General features: G+C 52.3%; 1 protein-coding gene across 1 annotated transcript; it reads right to left on the bottom strand.

Annotated features, from left to right (window-relative positions):
* Window positions 1–432: 432 nt before the first annotated feature.
* Window positions 433–18311, bottom strand: JDP2 (Jun dimerization protein 2). The gene is made up of 4 exons (XM_064460411.1): window positions 18058–18311; window positions 7263–7486; window positions 2326–2430; window positions 433–1478 (listed from the first exon to the last, which is right to left on the bottom strand). The coding sequence occupies exons 2-4, from the start codon at window positions 7461–7463 to the stop codon at window positions 1293–1295; spliced, it is 492 nt and encodes a 163-aa protein (XP_064316481.1). The 5' UTR covers window positions 7464–7486; window positions 18058–18311; the 3' UTR covers window positions 433–1292.
* Window positions 18312–19185: the final 874 nt, after the last annotated feature.

Here is a 19185-nt window from a genome sequence, read left to right as displayed (position 1 = left end):
AAGGCATCACCATGACAAAGACATTATCACAGCTCCCCCCATCTTTTTCTCATCCATAAAATGAGTTCAAGCTGTTTCAGGCCTGACTAAAGCAAGAAGGACCAGGTAAGGATGAGATCGTCTCCCTGTCTCACACCTCTGCCTTTCCAGTCAACATGCCATGTCCTGCCTGCCCTCTTCAGTGTAGCACTGAGCTACTTCTTGCTTGACAACAGTCAGAGCTACCTCTGAGGTTCCCAGCTTCCCCAGAGTGAATTCTTCTGGCCCACAGCTGCTAACACAGAAAACCACCAAAACTAGCTCTGGGATCAGTTGCACCATCCCACTTGGCCAGGAATGCACCCAGCATGGTCAGACCTGGCACATGCTGCCGAACTCTGGCCAGAGCCCACCATGGCCTGACCTGGACAGAGCACAGAAGGACAGCATACGTAAGGGTAACATTTACTGAGAGATACAGAACTGAGTACTATGAAGGACATACATGGATGGAGAGGGTAGCGACACCACTGCAGAGGGCAGTTTGGGCCCCCTTCCCAGCATGCTGGGGAAGGAGCCAGACGCTACTTGACAAGGAACACAATGGAGATAACTGTGGCATATGCATTTGTAACAAACAGACCATCATAACATACATTTCTATGGGATCACATCTAGTGATTATATAAATCCATATAGAGATCGCTGTATAAAAACTTTGTAAAAAATACTTTAAAAAAAGTGTAAAAATGTGCATTCAAAAGCACGGCCGACACGGACAGCTGGGCTGTAAACATTATACTGAGAGTGTGCTTGTGGGGGGCGCCTGCGCCACTGAGCCCCGACAGGCCTGCCCACCAGACGGGGCTGCATCAAGTGTTTGTGGTTCTTGGGTTCAGGTTTCCCTCCGGAGCGTGCATCAGGAGCGGCGGCAGCCTCTGGGCAGGGCACCAGCAGGCACTGCGCAGCCACCGCTCCTCCCCTGCTCCCATGGGGCACGTGGTCCTTGCGGGACGTGCTGCGGCGTCATGGGTTCCCGGGGCTGCAAGCAGGCTGAAGGGATGTGATGAGGTATCACAGGGAGGTTGCCCTCACCAGCGTTGCTAGCCCTGCTCCCGGGTTCAGCCTCAGAGTACATGGTTGACAGGTTCCTGATCTTCTGTCCCCATATTTGTTTGGCCCATAGTTCCCAAGGAAGCCCACTGGGTCCTGGCTGCACCAGGGCTGGGTGCACAGCTCTTCATACAGTACATACATTAGAGACCCTGGAAGACCCTGCACCACTGTCTCCTCCTCCTGGCCCAGTGCCACCTTCACTTCTTCTCTAGCTGCTCCAGCAGCGGGTTGGCTTCACTCTCGGGCGTCTTGATGCTGTCTGTTCGCACAATACAGGTAGGACGGTGCCGGTTCAACATCAGGATCAGCTGCTGCCTCTCCTGTTTCAGCTCTTCTATCTGGGCCTTCAGCTCAGCATTCATGAGCTCTAGACGCTCGGACTCCTAGCAGGACAGAAACAACTGCATGTGACTACTCCAACAGGACAAGGTGCAAGGAGAAACAACTTGACCAAAAAGACATCTCTGCTCAGTGCTGCCCCTCAGCCCCTCCTGCAACACAGGGGCAGCCTGAAGACCTGCCAAGGCACCCTCCAAGGCAGTTCATCCCCAGCCCCACTGCCTTGCATTACCTAGTGCCACTGCAAGGAAATACACAGCCACCTCCTAGGACAGGTCTCTGCTGCACCACAGCAAAAACCTGCCTGGCTGCTTTCCATGGTCTGGAAGGGTGATAGGAAACCTGCATTTAAGTTTTCACCCCTCATCTGCAAGGATCTGCCCTTGTGAAATGGCTCCTGGTCCTCTGCTGTGTCATCTGCCCACATCCCACCACCTCTTGCAGAAAAGGAGCAAGGTGCTGTGAGTTTTTCTGCCTTGGTAAGGGGCATCTGGCCTCTGAACAGGGAAGCCTTCAGGAATTTGGGCAAGGGGCCAGCACACTGTCAGCCCCTGCCCTGTGCAACACTCCCACAGGTGCCCCTGCTCCAGCACTGAGGCAGGGACACTATCAGCCTTCTTTCCGCCCCAAGCCCAGAGCTCACTCCATCCCTAGTACCACAGGCACAGGGATGCCCCCGAGCTCTGCCTGGGCGCATCACACCACCACTACCTTTTCAGCCTTGTGGAAAGGGGGGCAGCAGGCCCGTGTTTTCCTAGAAAAGGGCGTAGGAGCAAGGGGGAAGCAGAGGGGTGGTCCAGGAGGGACTGCTGCCCACAGCTGCAGCACCTTTCTAGGAAGAGACCCCCACCAAGGTCCCCACTGCACCCTGGGGCAGGTACGGTCACCCACCCGCTGCAGGAACTCCGTCCTCTCCTTCTTCTTGTTACGACATCGTGCTGCTGCTACTTTGTTTTTCTCCCGGCGCCTTTTCCTCCTCTCTTCTTCCTCATCCAGCTGCAATGAGATGGAGAAGCCCAGGTCAGAGCCAGGAGGTGTGGGGCAGGGCAGGAGGCAGGGGTGAGCACTCAGCAGCCCCACCGGTCACAGGCCAAGGAGAAGGGTGGCAGCCATCTGTGCCAGTGGCCACCAGCAATGTGGTCTAATCATCACCAGGAACCAGGCATGCTGCTGCCACAGCATCAAACTCCACTCTGTGGGGACACAGGGAGGGAGACCAGTGAAGTACCCACAGCTGGGGACCCAGCTGGTGGGGGACAGACAACTCTTTGCAGAGAGGGCAGAGACAAGAGGATAGCGCCACATCTCACAAAGACAGGGACACTTTGTCACACAGAGTCTACAGGTGCAGCTCTGAGCACAGTCATTTGAAGCATCACACATGCAGCCAAGGTCAAGAGGCAGAGAAATCTGAAAGGTCCCCTAGCTGGGTCTGGCTATTCCCCCCTTCCAGTGCATGGGTCTGTCTCCTGCAGCTTCAGCAGTGCCCGAGTCACAGGGCCACCACAGTAAGGTGGGGACAGGCCCCTGGAAAGAAGCAGGACACAGTAGTGCCTGAGCTGTCCGCCATGACTCAGTTGCTCTGAGCTATCTGACTCAAAACCACACAGGCCAGGCCAATAAGTCCTATGGGTTGAAAACGTATAATCAAAGTATTTAGGGGTATTTACTACAAAGCCTGTGTAAATGGCCTATGGCATACTTTCCGAGAACCCAAACCATCTCCTTCAAGACAAAAATCTGAGTGCTGGAAAGCCCTGCAAAGTCAGCATCCAGGTTACACTTTGTAGTGTGTCTAGAGAATAAGTCCTCAGTGCCTTCATCCACATTTGGCCTGGGACTCCAAAATTTGAGATGTCAGACCAAACTGCCTCGTTCCTACCAACTGATACCTGACAGCCCACATCTTTTCAAATGCAGCAGCAGCATTTGCTTTATGAGCACTTGCACAGCCTATTTGCACCTTGTCTAAGGGCAGCTCCAGTCTGAGAAGGCAACTGCATTCTCCCCTTTGTACCTTCCCAAGTCACTGTGGTTGAGAGACACATCTCCCAGATGAGCCTCTTGCAAGTTACACCTTCTGAACAGCCTTGTTGCTCTAGCACCTGGGCTTAGTCACCTCAAAAGGAAAGTCAGAGATTTCCAATGCCAAGGCCATAAAGTGGTGGTGGCAGTGAGGGGCCATCAGATTACCCCACACATAGGTACACCGGTGCTACCTGCAGGAAACGAAAGCTGCAGGTGCCACCATCCACAGCAAACTGTGCACACTGCTAACATTCACCGAGTCCAAAGCCCACTAATCAAAACATCTCAATGTTATGTGCAAGGACAGGATGAAACATTGAGTTAGCAGAGTTAAGGTGAAGGAGTACCTTAAGTAAGCTACATGTCCAATATGCAGCATGTAACATGCTTTAGAAGCCAATGTCTAAATTTTATACAGAAGATGCAAAAGCTATTACTCTACCTTACTTCCCAAGCATTATACTAAAGTTGCTATTTTAGCTGGGGCTAAAATATTAAGCAAAATCAGCACAAGCTACATACAAGCTCTGTAATGCCAGGCTGCCACCATTCGTTTGCCAAGGCAGTGCTGTGGGGCATCATACACCACAACTGTGAGAACCACGATGGGAACTCTACTGATGTCCCCAAATCCAGTTAGAAATGGCCAGCTCTCACTACACCCACCTAACTCAGATGCAGCAGGCATTAGCAGAAGTGACCAGGAAGACTCTAACTCCACACTCTGCTGCCTTTTCTTTCTGACAGGACCAGGATACCCCACAGCAAAGGCACATGAAGCTCTTACAAAAATTTCCACGCAGAGTTTAAGAGGAGGTAGACATCAGGGTAGCCACCATTCCCCTCTGCACATTTATCAACCATTTGTCTGCCCCTTAAATAGCTTCTCAGCCTTTTAGTTCAAGGATTATTAGGACAATGCAGAGAGGGGACTTGTGCTCAAGAGCTCCAAAGCTCAAGAAACACACACCAAACTTTCCTGCAAAATACATCTTGAGTTGTAAGAGGAACTGGAAGAGCAAACAGCAACTGCACAAGCCTCACAGTATCTCTGAGAGCTGCCTGACACATTTCCACACCCTGTTGCTCCAGTCAGTGAGAATCAAAGAATAAGTGTCCTGTCCCTGTCCCCTTCAGCTTCCCTTCCACCCCACAGAGGGTCCAGCCCAGGGTTGTGTCCTTTAGATGGGACACATATGCTCAAGGAGGGTAGCTCAGCACAGATAGCGGCAGCTTGAACTCTCGGCTCGGCTTTTTGACCTCAGCTCCTGTAACTTCAAGAAAGTAGGTTTCCTCCTCTCTGCTTCTGCTTGATTTCAGTTCAAAAAGGTGACATGGCCCTGGTTGCTGGGGGTTAGGGCTCTACTCAGAAGCACGAGGGAAAGTGATTATATATCACCCCATAGCATGTTTCAGTAGCCAATCTCCAGGGGAACCCTGTGGGTAGAAGGTCTAAGGTTGCCTCCTGAATTGCTTTAGCCAGCAGCATCAGGGACCAAGGAGGTGCACCAAGCCTGAGGAATAGACTCGGTCCACTCAGTCTCAGACTGGAGCTTCCCTTAGATACCCTTAGACAGATGGTGGGCCAAGCCTGAAGGGTAGGGTTCTGTCCCAGATGAAGCACCCCAGGCAGGTTTTGATGGTGGAGGAGGCTGGCAGCACCTGTCTCCAGCTGCTCCAAGAGGAGGGCAGCCTGTCCAGTGTGGCTATCCACCACTCTGCAGGCAAGCCAGCACCCACTGGGTGGGTTTTATGCACACTCCCAGGGACAAACACCCCAGTGCCAGGAGATGCTGGTGCCCCAGCACAGCAGAGGAAGCTGCCTGTGACCCAGCGCACAGGGTCTTCACCTTCCATGCGCTGCACAGAGCTTGGCATGCCGGTACCCAGCATCCCTGGGCTCCAGCTCTGCTCAAGAGGAAAGCGGCTGCAGGCTGCATTGCAAAATTATGTGTGGGCAGCTTCTTGGCTACTCATGGGATAATCAGCTACTGCTTCAGCTCCCCCAGACTTTAGCTGCAAATCCTGTGCCAGGGGCAGCTCCATTTGCTGTCCTCAACTCCTTGGCTTCACAGGCCACACAGGGGAGGAGCCAGCTGCAGGGAAGGCAGATGTGTGGGGGCTGCCAGTGGATCTCCCTGTATCTTTCCTCCACACAGTGTTTCGACAAGTCACTCAGAGGACACTTCCAGTACCTGCTGCAGGGCAGAGCTGCCCTGTCCCTGTTATGCAGAGGCTGGTGAGACCACATCCATATGTCTACTGATCAAAAGCAGCTGTTGCAGGGCCAGCTCAGAGGTGCATGAGACCCCTCAGGGAAGGGGCTGTGCCCCAGAAGATAGCACATTTACAGACTCCCTCTTTCTTCCACGACCCATGAAGCAAGGCAGGCATTGCACCCTGTTTTCTGCATGATACTGAGGCCAAGAGCTTGGAACAGCATTTGGCTTCATGTGCCAACACACAACTGCTTTGCCCAGAGGGACCAAAGCCACTAGCATCCCCCAGGCCATTCCGATGGCCTCCTGCCACATCATAGCCTCAGCGCCTGCCATTGCTCAGCTGCCTAGTCCTTCTCCAGGTGAGCTCCATGGGATGCTGCATGAGCTGACTGGACACCCCCCTCGGTACAGAGTTCCTGTGCAAGGCAATCAGATGGGCTCCATTGTTCCAGTTCTCCCTGCACGAGTCCACCACAAGGGGCTGGGGGGAAGGAACAGGCACCCTCCCCACAGGTAGGCCTGGGTGCTGTTGAGCTTTTGCCATAAGAGTTGGGTCAAACCAGGCGTCAGCACCATTTGGAGAGTGTGCTGCTCCCTGGAACTGATATTTTACCCTCCTCAGCTCACCATGGGCAGCTTTTCACATCATCTAGCACCTCCTCACTGAGGTCTCCAGAGACTGCACGTCACCCCATCCCCACACAGCATCTTCTGATGAATCCTCACATGGGAGCAAATGCACTGTTCAGCAAGGCTGCTTGTAAGACCTTCTGACAGCAGCCACCACCCTAACCAACATGGAATTGATGGGTTCCCAGCTCTGTCTGCAGGCACTGGGAGGTGCAAACACTCACCACCACCACAGCAAGCGTCAAGGAGTCAAAGACCAGACAACCAACACATGAGACAACCACACAAGGAAAACGCTGTGCAAGTGTCCCAAGTCCCTGCAGCCTGGTTCTGACTTGCCAGCCTGCGGTACCAAGCAGAAGCCACCCACCTTCCCCATCCCAGGAACCCCAAGGTGAAGCCAGGCACCACCCTGAGGGGCAGCCCCAGCCAGCAGCGCCTGTGGCACAAGCTGAGTCACCGCTGCCACTCACCCACACACCTCATCCACGTGGGAAAGGCAACACTAACGCCAGCAGCACCAAGAGCTCATTGGCACCAGAGACAGGATGAAAGCATTGTGCAAGCCCTCTGACGGGCTACATGGTTTCTCCTTTGGGTGTGTGCCCCAACCTAGGGACACATTGGCTATGCCAGACCCTGCTCTGCAGGCAGGGTTTGAGTTCAGCCAGCTGTCACTGGCTGTGTGGGACTGGTCAGGTCTGGGACACCAAGGCCACCACTCCCAGCCCATACCGCAGGGACAGAAATTCAGGCACAAGGAAGAGGCAGCCAGTAGAGCAGCTGCCAACATGCCTGCACATCACCAAACAGGCAGCATGACCTGCTTATAAAATACACTGCTGGCCACCCTGGTAGGAAAGCCAAGCACAGGCAGGAGAGAAACTCAGGCAAGTGAAGGCGACGGTCCTGCAGGGCCATCTGTGACCAGCAGCCCCCAAGACTCACCTCGCTTTTCACAGGCTGAGGTCTCTTCCCAAGCTTCACCTCCAGGAACTGGAGTGGTGAGATCATGGCCCCGATGTTGCGGATGTCGGCGTACTTCAGCTCCTCAGCTGTCAGGGCTGTGCCAGGCAGTCCAGTCAAGGGGCCGAGGCCAGGCAGAGCGCCGGCCGTCAGGGACGGGTCAGGGATCTGCCCTGGCATCATAGCAGAGGAAACAGCTTCGTAGGCTGGAGGAAGAGTGAGACACAGCCCGTTACAACCCAGCTACAGGGCCTCACAACAAGCCAGACTTATTCTACAGTCCCATCACCTAATAGGGTGCGAGCCAGGGAAAGCAGCTGATCTTCCCCAGGGATGGCAAAGGCAAGCGGCTAAGCAGAACCTGGGTGATAGAAACAAATAAATGAATCCTGCTAGGAAGGATACACTACCAGTGTATAGATCAGGAAGGGAAGAGACCTGAGAGGCAAAACACCAGAAGAACAGGAGCTGGCTGCAATGGCAGTGGTGTGGTCCTGTGGACTACCAGTTTTGTCACACCTTTCTGTGGAGTGCAGAAGATCAAGGCTTGCTCTTAACTGGGTTTTGATTAATGTGTAGGTTATTAGGACAAGAAGAAAATGGCACAGAGAGGATCATTATATACTTTAGCCTGGATTTCTTCTGGTCAGGGCTGCAACATGCTGCATGGGGACCAGGGATAAAACTGAGAGACAAACCTGCTACTGAACAAACATCTCCCAACACAGACAGGAAGAAGCGAAGGCTGGAGAGGACAAGCCTCTCCCCATCCATCCCGACAGCACAAGGCCCAGGCGAACAAGGTGTGAAAGGCTTCTTTTCTCCGGGAAGAAAATAAAAAAATTGCAGCACAAAGGAGAATAGGATCGAAACAAGCTTTGGCAAGTCACTTATAGGCAGAAGAACAGGAGTTACCAGGAAACATGAAGAATAAGCAACTGAGATAAAGAAATAAAATTACACCTGAAATGGGAAGCCCATAGAGCTAAAGCTGTTATATCAGCCAGAAAGCAAGGGGAGCAGGTGGTTGCTGGCTGCAGTACAAGTACACCCCTGCTTGTGTAATTGGCCTGGGACACTCACAAGTGACCCAGTTACAACATGCAGAGTCAACTTCCGTCCACACAGCAACTATGCCCCCCTGTCCCCCCCATCTCAACTGAACCACACATCGCAGTGCTTGTACACTGCTCTCCTTGCTCTGCCCAGACAGACTGGTCCCAGCACACCCTGGGAGCCTCCAGGCGTCTACCCCACCCTGCCCCCCTGCCAGGAGGCACCCAAGCAACAAGAAGGACCAGTGATGTCAGGAGAGAGAAACAGGCTAATGAAGTGGACACAAAAGTCTCACTGAGCAGCTTCCCATACCCACCAGACCTAGTCACAAGGCAGGGTTCAACAAGCAGCTGGTCAAACTCATTGGAAGAGGGGCCCATGAAGGACCAGTCACATCAGTCTGCACAAATTCCTGGAAGCTCTGACAGCACCAACTGCCAAAGTGAGGAGGTGCATTAAGCAAGGCACAACATGCACTTGCCCTGCTCATTCCAAAGCATCCACTCTCAGCTGCTGAGGGACCAGGTAGCAGGTGATGCAGACTTTTTGTCCAGACAGTACAGCTGTGCTAAGCAGAGGCACACACATATCATCAAGCCAGCTGCCACAGTTCAGCACTTGCCATCCTGGGGTGACAAATCTATGTCAGGACCAGACTGAAAACCTGAGTAAAGCTGCATATGAGATAGGACTGTTGGATCATGGGAGTCACAGAACAGTTGAGGTAGGGAGGGGCCTCTGGAGATCACCTGGTCCAATCCCCCTGCTCAAGCAGGGTCAGTGGGAACAGGTTGAACGGGGTTAATCATCACAATCACAAGCAGAGAAGTTAAGGATTTCTTGGTGCTGGCACATCTCTTTACCCAGGAAATTATTTGGTATATTTGTTAATGTGAAGGAACAGGAGATGAGCAGCAGAAGGGAAGGGAAGCCAATCATACAGGTTAGTGAAGGGTAGAGAGGCTAATGCAAGCTCCACAGCTCCCAGCATGGGTGCTGTGCAAGCTGTACTGGCATGACAGACAAGGGGATTTGCATCAGAGTGCCTACAAGCTGCAATACCCTGTGAGCTGTCATATGCTCTAGTCTGCTACCAAAGAGGTCCAGGTGTCAGCATGAAATGTCCGCTGGCACAGTTTGCTCAGCAGACAGCAGCAGTGACTAGTGGGACTTGAGAAAGAGCGTGGAAAGCAAATGCAGCAAGGCTGTGACCATAAAGAGGTGGTGAGCAGGAATCAAGCCCTCTGCTCCAGTCATCCTTCAGGGAAGAACCAGAAAGGGGAGAACAGGCCAGCACCCAGCAGTGTTGGTATGCAGGGGGAGGAAGCTGGGCCCAGCAGAGGTGATCTGCACAAGAACATTAAAGCTTGAAAAGGAGAAGATGGGAAAGAGGAGAGATGAGTAACTTCTGAAGTATAGTGATACTACGTGATGAAATAGACTTCTGCACATTTGGAGACAGAATAAAAAGAGAAAATACTTTGTAATGATACTTGACCTTAGGAAAGGCTACATGTCAACTTGTTGGGATTGCAAGGACCTAAACTGATCCAAAGTTGTCATTCTTCCATAGCGACCTCTAAACCAGACAGCTGTTATTCTACATCTGCAGTGGTTGCCTTGTACTATGTCAGGAGATGCCTGCTCACAGCAGGGCTCTGAGGCTGCATGCTATGTCCCTCCCTTCCTCTCAGGACTATACATGGCTAAGATGCTTCCCTCCTCCAGAAACTGGGCACCATCCTACCCTTGGGTACACTCCAGACAGAAACATGCAAAAAGTTATTTGGGGACTGTGCCTAAATCCTTACCATCTTCCTCAGAGATACACCAGGCAAGTGAGGTGGCATGGCAAAGGGGAGATGACTCCCAGGACATACTGCTACAGGACTCTGCTGCATAGGTTTAAATTCAGTCTACCATTTTGGGGTAGCTGCATGCACTGCAGAGCTAGCCATTTCCCAGCCGCTGCCACTAAGATGACATGCTGTGGCACTGGGGAAGACACCTGCCAACAGCAGTGCACCCCACACTGGCTGCTGCACACACCCTCACCAGCAATGCCATAGATGTCCATCCCCAGGTTGAACAGTTTATGCTTAAGTAAAAATAAATGAAATCTGTAGCTAAAGTATATGAACACCCCCTTGAAGTCTCCCTTCTGCAAATACCACATATGAGCTACTATGGCACACACTGATTTAGGGCCCTGACCCACCCTTTCACAGGCTTCAGGCTGGGCAATACCTTGAGCCCAGCACTGGATGGCAAAATCCATTCCGGACTTTGGGAACTAGGTTTTAATTTGTTGCCTTCCATCATGACATGCATCTGACAGCACCCAGGCACTGGGCCTGACAGTCCAGCTCCTCAGCTAGACCAAATTGACGGTCACTGCAATTTATGAAATAAGGAGGGAGGAGAAATCTGTTCTCCAGACTGGGACTGCCTGTCCGAGCACCCCCTTACACACCTGAGTCTGGGGCAGCCCCCTGAGACAACTGGCTAAGGAACTGAAAAAGCATTGTTTTCTCTGGACCATCTTTTCCCTCTACCTGTTTGATCTAGAGGCTTAATATGCCTTGAAATAGGCTCTGTACCAGCATGACTTCAGGCACAGACCTGAGTGAAGGAGCTGGCCCAATACCTAACATGCTCTCAAAACTTATCCTGGATCCAGGGACTGACTGCACTGCCAAAGCCCACATCACGACTGCATCACTATAAACTAAATCTAAAGCTGTGGAAACCAAAGCACCAGGAGCCACCTGGAAGAACATGAACCTGTGCATTAAGATGAGCTGAGAACTAGGTGGAAAGGGGGAAGGTGACTTCTACAAGCAGGATCTTGCTCAGGAGCACATTGAGAACGGCTGAAAATCAAGCTGAGTTAGACCTTGGGAAGGAAATTAAAACCATTCCCAGCAGGGCTATATACCCATGGAAATAAGAAGGGAGTGAGGAGAGATGCCATCTCTCTCTGTAGAGCAGGGGTACAGTGACCTATCGTCCCACCCAGCCCTCAATGCCCCTCAGCCCCAGGCACTGTCACTCCCTGCTGATCAGAGGGACTCTTGTTCCATTCCTTTTGCCTCTTCCTCCTATAAAAGAGGTTTTCCTTTCATCCCAAGTCCCAGATACTTTCACCTTCTTTTCTGGTTAACACTAGAGGTAAGAAGTTGTACTTTGTGCCAAAAAAGCCAAGGCATGTACTTCTATTTAATACGTTGGTCTTCTTCCTGAGGCTGTTACCCTGGAAGACATTGACATGCCTGCCTATAGCTCCAGCATTTTTCTACCACACTTGTATGATAGGGCAGAAAAAACTTTGAAGTTCAAGATCTAAGGCTGACCTTAAAGTTGAAGTTTTTCAATAGCCACATCTTGCTGGTTGGGGATGAACATGGCTAGTGCCTTGCCAATTCCTAATTCCTTTCTGGATATTCCTTTGCAGTGTTTGTTATTTCTAAAGCACATGAACCAACTGAACTCTGTATTCCTTCACTTTCTAATACAGTGCTTTAACTGGGATTCTGATATTTTTTCTTTTCATAACTGATTGTTAACAGTCTTTTTTTCCCTCAATGTCAGGCAGTCTTTCAATGTGTCCTCACATGAGCTGAGAAACATTGTGTCTTCAGTAAAACCTAGCTTTCTAGTATCATACAGCTAAACCACACAATTCCTGCATTGTATCAGCTACGCTTTTTCACATAACGAAGCCAACAGCAAAGCAAAGCAGAAAGGGGAAAGAGAACGTGCAGCCTTACATCTGACACTGGCATCTGCGTGACACCAGCTGCTCAAGTTTACATGCCTTCTGCACTGATGCTATTCATCGTTTCAAGCCACAACATCAAGATGCTCCAGAGAGAATCAGGAGACAGAAGAGACTTTAAAACTTCAGTTCAGTGATGAGCAGCTTGTGTCATTCAATGCTCTCTTCAGCAACTAGCCTTACAGCAAAAATCTGGTTAACACATGATTTCATGGGTCAAAATTCAGTTTTTATTTCCTTAGCTTTGCCCCTGCACTCCCCTTGTTCTGGTTAAAGTGCTGTAACACAAGACGTGACCCCCTGCCGAAATGTCTGTAAACCCTCCTAATTATTGCAGTCACTTTTGCATCCTTGCTTTGGCACTGTTCTTGTTGTGGTCTCAGTTAATCTCAAAGTCAGGCTCAGTTATTTTATCAGCAGTCTCATCCCCAAAAAGCTGACAACACTACAGCTTCCTTTGCTCACCTTGCTTTTGCTGCATCTTTCCCAGTGATGAGTTTCTGTGCTTTGTCCCCCAGTTATGTCCTTACGGTCAACAATCTGTGACACTGGTTGATTTAGTGTTTCTTAAAGGCAGTGCCCATTACTCATAGTTTTTCTCCTATTACCAGGATCTGTTATCTTCTGGAGCCCATAACCTAGTAGGAAGAAGCTTTACCAAGTTGCTACTGTCCCATACAGTTGCTCAGCTTCTTCAGCAACTCTGTCCCTGTGTACCCTCCTATCCTTTCTCCTGTAGTTCTAATCTTCATTTGTTTGGGATCTTTTCTCATGCTGATTTTGCTGCTGCTTTTTCTGGGAAGCTTTTTTATTTTGAAGGAGCTGATGTTTGCACAGCAGTTACAGCATAAATCTAATGTGCATAAGCATAATCCACGTAACCCAGTGTCCCCAGGGGCTTGCACTCCAGTTGCTAGCCTGTGTTCACACCCCTCCTGCCACCTCTTCAGTGCTATTCTTACCCACAGACTAGAACTGGCAGTCATGCCTACCTGTGTTGAAATCATACCTTCATTTCCCTGTGCAGAAGCTGCCTTAGTTTGTAGCCACTATTCCTCCAGGACCATCCTACGCATCCTCACTTAACCAGAGCTGCTGTTTTCTTCTTTATAAACCAAATGCAGTTGATGCTGCCGAGAAGACCACAATATCCCAAAGCAGGCTCTTACAGTCACACTTCAGCTGAAATTGCTGTTACTGTCTTATCTCTGCTGTCAGCTTTCTTGGCAAGAGTGAGGGCTGTTTGCAACCTTATTTTCAATTTCGCTGTCTATAAATCACAGATTCTTCCAACATAAGCTATTTTACATGCTCTGACATCTGCAATGGTTGATCCAATTACCCTTCTGATGCTCAGAGTCAGTCTAGCACCCAATATTGCCAGGCAGTAGATTCTGACACCCTGTACATACCAGCATGTTTCTTTTTTGCCTGTGTTAAGACTGCACTAAGGCAAAGTCTGTCCTACCAGCCCGTCTCCATGCTGCCTGCAAAACCAAGGCCTGCCTTGCCTGTTGTTCTCTCACTCTGGGCTTGACCTGGGTGCCTGCCATTACTTGTCAGCTGTCATGCATCAGAGCACTGCCAAAGTCTGCAAGCCACCATACAAGTGATCTTTGATCTCTTCATCAAAGTGTTAGCAATAATGGCAATAGCATGTTAAGTGCTGTTTGTATGTACTCTCTTGGAGCACTTAAGTCACACCAACTGGCCTTTCATCTGCTCCTGGCCAACAGGCAATCGTGCTGCTTTGGAGATCAGAAATAGTGTCATCATCCACGAGAAGCAACTTCTGGTTCCATAGATTTTACTAAGGCTTTTTTTTTGTAAACTGTTTTAGGCTCCTGGCTATCAAGTTTGCTCAGCCTATATGTCCTACATTGCATCTTTCTAGTTCCTTCTGTTAGCAAAAGGATGATTTATACAAAAGCCCTTTCCTCACATGCCCAAATTCTCATGCCCGCAGAATGTGACTTTCTAAACAAAGACAGGGCATTTTTCTGAAGCACATATCTGCTCACTTTTTTCTATCCAGACTCTTCTGGCTGGGGTGCTGAGGGTCACTGGAGCCTACAGACCTTCTTCTGCTTCAAGGTTCAGCCCCCAGTGGGTGCCACGTTAAGCACAATGAAGCTGAAGGCCAAAAGCCACTACCCTACATTCCCAGTGCCACAGATACCTAGCCATGCAACTACAGTTTTCTGTTGACCAAAATGTGCTACACTCCCATTCCTAGGCAACTGTCTTCTGCTCTAGAAGCATCTGACACATCTAGTTTTGAGTTGTACCTTACAGCAGGTCACCCCATCTCCTGTCAAGCTTCTTCTGGTCTGTACTGTTAAAAGTAGTAACTTGCAGTGCCAGTGCAAAAGGCCACACTGATCAGTATCAAAGGTATTTGCCAACCATCAGAACACAGCAGCAGCCAAGTCCTTGGTTATAACCGGTCTTTTCAGACACCCATGCAGTAGTGCTGGCAAACATGGACTTTAACAACAGCCACTGTGCATTCGTTCATCTACTGAACCTGTTGACATAGAGGAACCCACAACCTGTAGTGTACGGAAGGGCTGCAGTGATACTCACTGGGATAAAACTGTGCATGTCCCCTCTTTACCAAGGATCTAACATTACTTAGTGTTCCACAGCATTCAGGGAGACTCCCCTTTATTTAAAGGTCAGTTTAAGGCACAATCACAGCATGGCTTAGCAGCTTCACTGAGCTGCAGCATACCACCTCTGTATGCTAGACACAGTAGTACCTCACTACCTCCAGACTCCGCTTTCATCCCAAGAGGGAAAGACAGCTCCTACAGCCAGGTCCTCGTTTTGCAGTGCCAAAGAAGCATCTGTGCCCTTCCCACAGAGGCCTCCAGCTGTTGCCTGTGCTGTTCCCTTCCTCGCACAGGCAACCCCATGTGGTGGAAGAAGCGCTGCAGGGCTTGTGAACACCCTTACATATAATGTCCCATCACAAACTCCCGAGCTCCAGTAAGTGGACTGCAGGGCCACAATACTAAAGAGAGAAAGGAGCTGTGAAGGACAGTTCCTCAGGAGATGGAAGTGTAAACCCATTTCTTGATTGGTAATGGTCTGGCTCAGCCCTGCACATCTAGTTTCACACAGATGGCAGAAGGAATGTCCGAGTCATTCACAGACAGAAGCTGGTGAAAAGCTTTCTGAAAACAGGAATGCAGAGAGCCTCACTGCCTCCCTCCTCTTCTCCACCAGGGAGGCATGCAGCTCCCTGCACTGCACTCACAGGGCACCCCGGAGCAGACAGCCTCTCCTCAGCAGAAGTGCAGTTTTGCAACCCCCACCCAACTGAGTCCCCCCATCAGACCCCACACCTGCCTGTCCAGTGCTTTGACTCTTTATCCCCATTATGAGGAAGGGAGGTAATGATCCTCCAGTCCTCAGCTTTAGAAATAAACCCCTCTTTGCCATCAGCAAAACAGTCAGCTCACAGTCCTTGTTCCCCGAGCATTTTCCTCCATATCTTCACAGGGTAGTAAAAAGCTCTAGTTTAGCATTACACTGCCCCCACCACTGCAATGCAGTGATTGACTTGTAAGCAACCTGTGCCAGCAGGGTTTTGTACAGCACCTAGCATAGCAAGGCTCCTCTATTGCCAAAATTGCAAAAAATTGCAATTCATTATCACAGTATAGTACTAGAGATTGCAGTTAATTATTTGTGGCAGACATTTAATAATGCTGCACCACCCACTGGACGGCAGTGCAGAGCAGGAAGGTAAAATCTATCCTATTTCTGCCTGAAGCATTCAAAGGGATTTGTGGAGGAAGGAATATCCTGGTCTGAGCCAGCCTGCAGCTCAGACACTGAGGTTAATGACTGACTTGTTGAAATCCCCTAGGACCTACCATGACCACATGTGGTCAGGGCTGGAATCTTCTTCAAGAAGACAACCCTCCTCCAGCACAGAGCTCTGCCCTCAGGGGCCAAGGATGGCCTCAGAGATGAGAGCCCCCCCCCCCCCCCAAACTCCTCAAAATTATGCCCTGAATGCCAGGGTCATCCACAAAGACCTCTAATCCATATAAAAACCAGCTCTGGCTAGTTTGCAACAGCCTCGTTCAGCCGAGAGGCCCATATGGACTTTCAGCTCCCTGGCTACATGTTAAAATAGCCTGCAATGCTTGAATTGATACTCTGGACAGTCCAAATAACTGAGAAATCCATGCAAGCAGCCAAAGACAGATGGCATAAAGTTTGCCATGCCCCCCCCCCCCCTTACTGCACTCGCGCTGCAGGACACATGCAGGCTGGCAAGGGGTCCATGCCACACACCATGGCTCTGCCTCCCTTGCTCTTGGGGCCAGGTACACCAGAAACAGCCTACTGCAGTGAAAAGAGTCTCTCAACAGCTTCACACTCAAGACACTACATGCTGCCAAGTACCTGGCCCAGGCAATGCAGCTGAAGTAGCAAACACTAACACGGCAAAGGAGACCGCAGAGCAGATGCTCAGCGCTGCCTGCGCTTGAGCAGCCTAGTTGGACACACTGCTCAGATGGAGAGGGCAGGAGGAGGTAAGAGGTGTGAGGGAACATCTATTCTTTCTAAGCATGGACCACAGCAGAGACCTTTGCATCCTGTAAGGAGGGAAACAGCTGCAAAGAGGAGGGTGACACATCCATAAGCGTCCCAGTGAGGAGACAGAGGCAGCAATCCGCACATTAATTCTCGGCAGATCTTGTTAATCCCCCAGACCCCAGGAACATGGGACAGCCAATCGCTGCTTGACACAGGGACAGTTTGGACGGCAGTTCCTGCACCCACCCACTCATCCCCCAGATGGGCAGGTTTTTGCTTTTTTAAATCACTAGGAGTCATACTAAGAATCTAAACTCCAATGACTGGCATTCCCAGATGTCCCCATGCAAGCACTCACCAGCAGATTCCCAACAGAGACTCTAGCAACAGCCTCCAGGTAGTTTTTCATGCAAGTTTTCTCAAAACTAGCTAAAAAATCCTGGTCTGAGCTGCAGAAGCATTTGTTTCTGCTGAGCTCTCAGAGTCCAAACACACACACACAGTTTGGCAGTGGTTGTGTTCCAGGGCTGGTAATACAAGCCATGGAGCAGGCTGCCAAGACAAGCAAGAGAACGAGCCAGGCCCCGTTTCATTGGCCACCATACGCTGCATATGGCCCTGGAACCAGCCAGCACAGTGTTCTCACCCTCCTTGAAGGCATAGGAGACCCTGTGTTTTCAAATACACCTCCACAGGGCCTTCATTAAAGGAAAATGGAAACATAACGTGGCTCTTGCTCTCTTGGTATTTCTCCCTTTCCCCCAATTTGCTCTCAAACCCTCCCATGGAAAAAGAAAAGTGCCTCCTGGAGCAGACTGTGCAAAAGAATGCAACTTCCATTCAACTCCATGCCTGACTGCTAAAGCGGACTTGGGACCCAGCAGTGGGAGAACCTCCGGGGCCCCTTTCCTTCCCAGGGCCCCGCGGGCTGGAGGCACGGCTCAAGGCAACGCCAGCCCCCCTGCGGCAGGGACGCGGCGGCCGGAGGGGGTCCGGACCCCCCCTCACCTGCCCGCCCCGCCGACAGGTGAAGCGGAGGCAAGAAAAGCACCCCAAAGCGGGGGGAGGCCGCTCCCCACCGCCCCTGCAGCGGACCAGCGCGGTGGTAGCAGCCTAGTGCCAGGCACCCCCAAAAGGCAGCCCAAGCCCCCGCGCAGAGCTAGCTGCAGGGGTGGCAACCCTGCTCCAAGCCTCCCGGGCGGCTCTGCCCGCGCCCCCCCCCCGGAGGGTCTCCCGACACTGCTGCGGTGCGCCGGACTGCTGGCAGCCGGACCCCTACCCTGCCCGCCGCCGCGGCGTGCCGGGATGCTCCTCCGGGCTCTCCCACCCGGCCCCTCCGCCGCCCCCCCCGGCGCTGCCGCTGCCCCCGCCCGCGCCCGCACCCACCGTGCAGGGGGACCGGGCTGCCAGGGTGCCCGGCCGCGGGCTGCAGGCTCAGCCCCACCGCCTCCGCCGCTGCCCCGACCCCCGGGCCCCGCCGGGTGCCGATGCCGATGTCGGTGCCGGCCGGGCCGCCTCGGCCCGCCGCCTCCGCCGCCCCGGTGCGCGCCTCCCGCAGGCTGTGGCGGGCGGCGGGGTGGGTTGCATCAGCCCCGGTTATATAGCGGCCCCTGGGCTGCGGGGAGGGGTCGGGAATGCGGAACCGGCCGGGCTGCCAGCGCCACACGTCAGGGAGGGCGGGGGAGCGGGGCCGCGGGGCGGGGAGCGGCGCGCAGGGGTGGGACCAGCCGGGGCACCGGCACCCCGACATCTCGCACCCCAGCACCCCGCATCCTGCACCTCGGGACTCCGCACCCGCCACCCCTTGGCATCCCCGCGTGCCCGCAGCTGGCAGCCTCCGCACCCCCCAACCGGGTGCGCTCCCCGCCTCGTTCCGCTCCGCTCCGTGCCCCGCCGCGCACGCCGGGACCCCGGCCCGGGCCAGCCCGCATGGACAGGCTCTGCCTGCAGCCCCCGCTCCTCGCTCCTGCGCCTGAGAACAAGGAGGCCTAGGACCAGAGTGTGGCCAGGGCTCCCCAGCACCAAGCCCACCTCACTCAGGGCAGCAAAGGCATAGGGGCAGGGAGCACTGCAGGGCAACCCCGCTGCCACCTGCGAAGTGAGCTGCCTCTCATCACAGCCCACCCCACCCCAGCCCGCTCATGTCCCACACGATGCTGTCACCCCCGCAGACACATCAAGGGCTGTCAGCCCCAGCTCTGCCAGCCCTTTGACTAGGGTGGAGAGGAGCCAGGAGAAAGCAGAGGGGTTCAAGGCTACTCTGCCCAGGTGCTTTGGTCTTCTTCCCTTATCATCACTGCGGCATCCCAGGATGCCTGAGGCACAGGCACACTCATGGTGCCCCACACTCTAGCACCATGATGTCAGGTGGAGATGGGGGAGCAGGTGGTGGACTGGGGCCTTCCTGATAACTTATTTGCATGGATTTGAATTGTCTCCTTCCTCTTTCTCTCTAACATTGGCCTATTCCCACATACACCTGCCAAACTCTTCTGGGAAGCAAAACTCTGCAAA

This window comes from Phalacrocorax carbo, chromosome 9, assembly GCF_963921805.1.
Source record: "Phalacrocorax carbo chromosome 9, bPhaCar2.1, whole genome shotgun sequence".
In the NCBI taxonomy this organism is placed as follows: domain Eukaryota; kingdom Metazoa; phylum Chordata; class Aves; order Suliformes; family Phalacrocoracidae; genus Phalacrocorax; species Phalacrocorax carbo.
The sequence above is the reverse complement of the archived record's forward strand: the minus strand, read 5'-3'. Positions and strand labels throughout refer to the sequence as shown.